At 38.3% G+C, this 940-nt stretch overlaps 1 protein-coding gene across 1 annotated transcript; it reads right to left on the reverse strand.

The window, feature by feature from the left end:
• Positions 1-233: 233 nt before the first annotated feature.
• On the reverse strand, positions 234-737 carry LOC143607643 (uncharacterized). Its single transcript, XM_077083019.1, has one exon. It carries the CDS (start codon positions 735-737, stop codon positions 234-236), a length of 504 nt encoding a protein of 167 aa, XP_076939134.1.
• Between the last annotated feature and the right edge of the window lie 203 nt (positions 738-940).

Consider the following 940-nt stretch of genomic DNA (forward strand, 5'->3'; position numbering starts at 1 on the left):
TTTAACATAGGCTTAAGTAATAAACATTATTCTTCTGTAATACATACAAGATCGAAATGTACATCACCCCCACAATATCTTAACATTAAACATTACAAGCTCCATCTAAAATTCACTTGTAAAGTAGAAAACTAAAACAAGAAAGTAATAATATATAATCCTCCACCCCTTTTAGACAAACCATATATCTATTTCAGAGAATAAATATAGACTGCTTCCAAAGAGACTTCTGCTTAACCAGATGCCAACTTGGTATTCTGACGTCGCAAGTCATTGTAAAACCGGCTTATAAACTGCTCCGCCTCTTCATCCACATGGCTATCCTCATCCACATTACCCAACGGAAACTGAGAGTCTGTTACCCTCAATTGCCTAATCACCGGACTCCTCCCAAACCCCGGAAGCACCGGAGACACCATCCCACTTTGAACCATCTCCATAGCCATCATGACAAGATCCTCCGATGGTTTCTTGGACAATGAGTAGTAGTTACTAGCCACAGGGCTAGTGGTACAACTAAACTCATCATATTCACTTGTTGGTGGATTAAAGCCGCGGTTAACCGAGTCATGGTGATGGTTAAACATAAGATTCCGAAACGTCTTGCCGGCTATCTTGCCACGTTTGATCATCATGTGGATGTCCAACATTAGTTTCCTCTTGGAGATACCTTTTCTTAGCATGAAGTAAACCACACGTACCAATTTCCAAACTCTTTTCACTAGCTTTTGTTCCATTTTGTCAAGTAGTATGAAGGTTTGTTGATTTTTTGTTGTAAGAATGATAATATTAGTTGTTAAGGTTGATGAAATAATATGTTGAAAGAAGAGTGGTATATATAGTCAGGAACTCAAGACACGTACGATGATACACGTAGGTTGTCCTTTGTTGTTAAGTTAACTCAACATGGTACGTGGTTGGTTCATTATTTAAAGTTTTG

The sequence above is a fragment of the Bidens hawaiensis genome, unplaced genomic scaffold (assembly GCF_021521415.1).
Source record: "Bidens hawaiensis isolate Kalapana, Puna unplaced genomic scaffold, B.hawaiensis_p1.1 tig00084455_1, whole genome shotgun sequence".
In the NCBI taxonomy this organism is placed as follows: domain Eukaryota; kingdom Viridiplantae; phylum Streptophyta; class Magnoliopsida; order Asterales; family Asteraceae; genus Bidens; species Bidens hawaiensis.

Coding starts and splice junctions, on each gene's coding strand:
- LOC143607643 (XM_077083019.1), bottom strand. CDS start 737: ATGGAACAAAAGCTAGTGAAAAGAGTTTGGAAATTGGTACGTGTGGTT.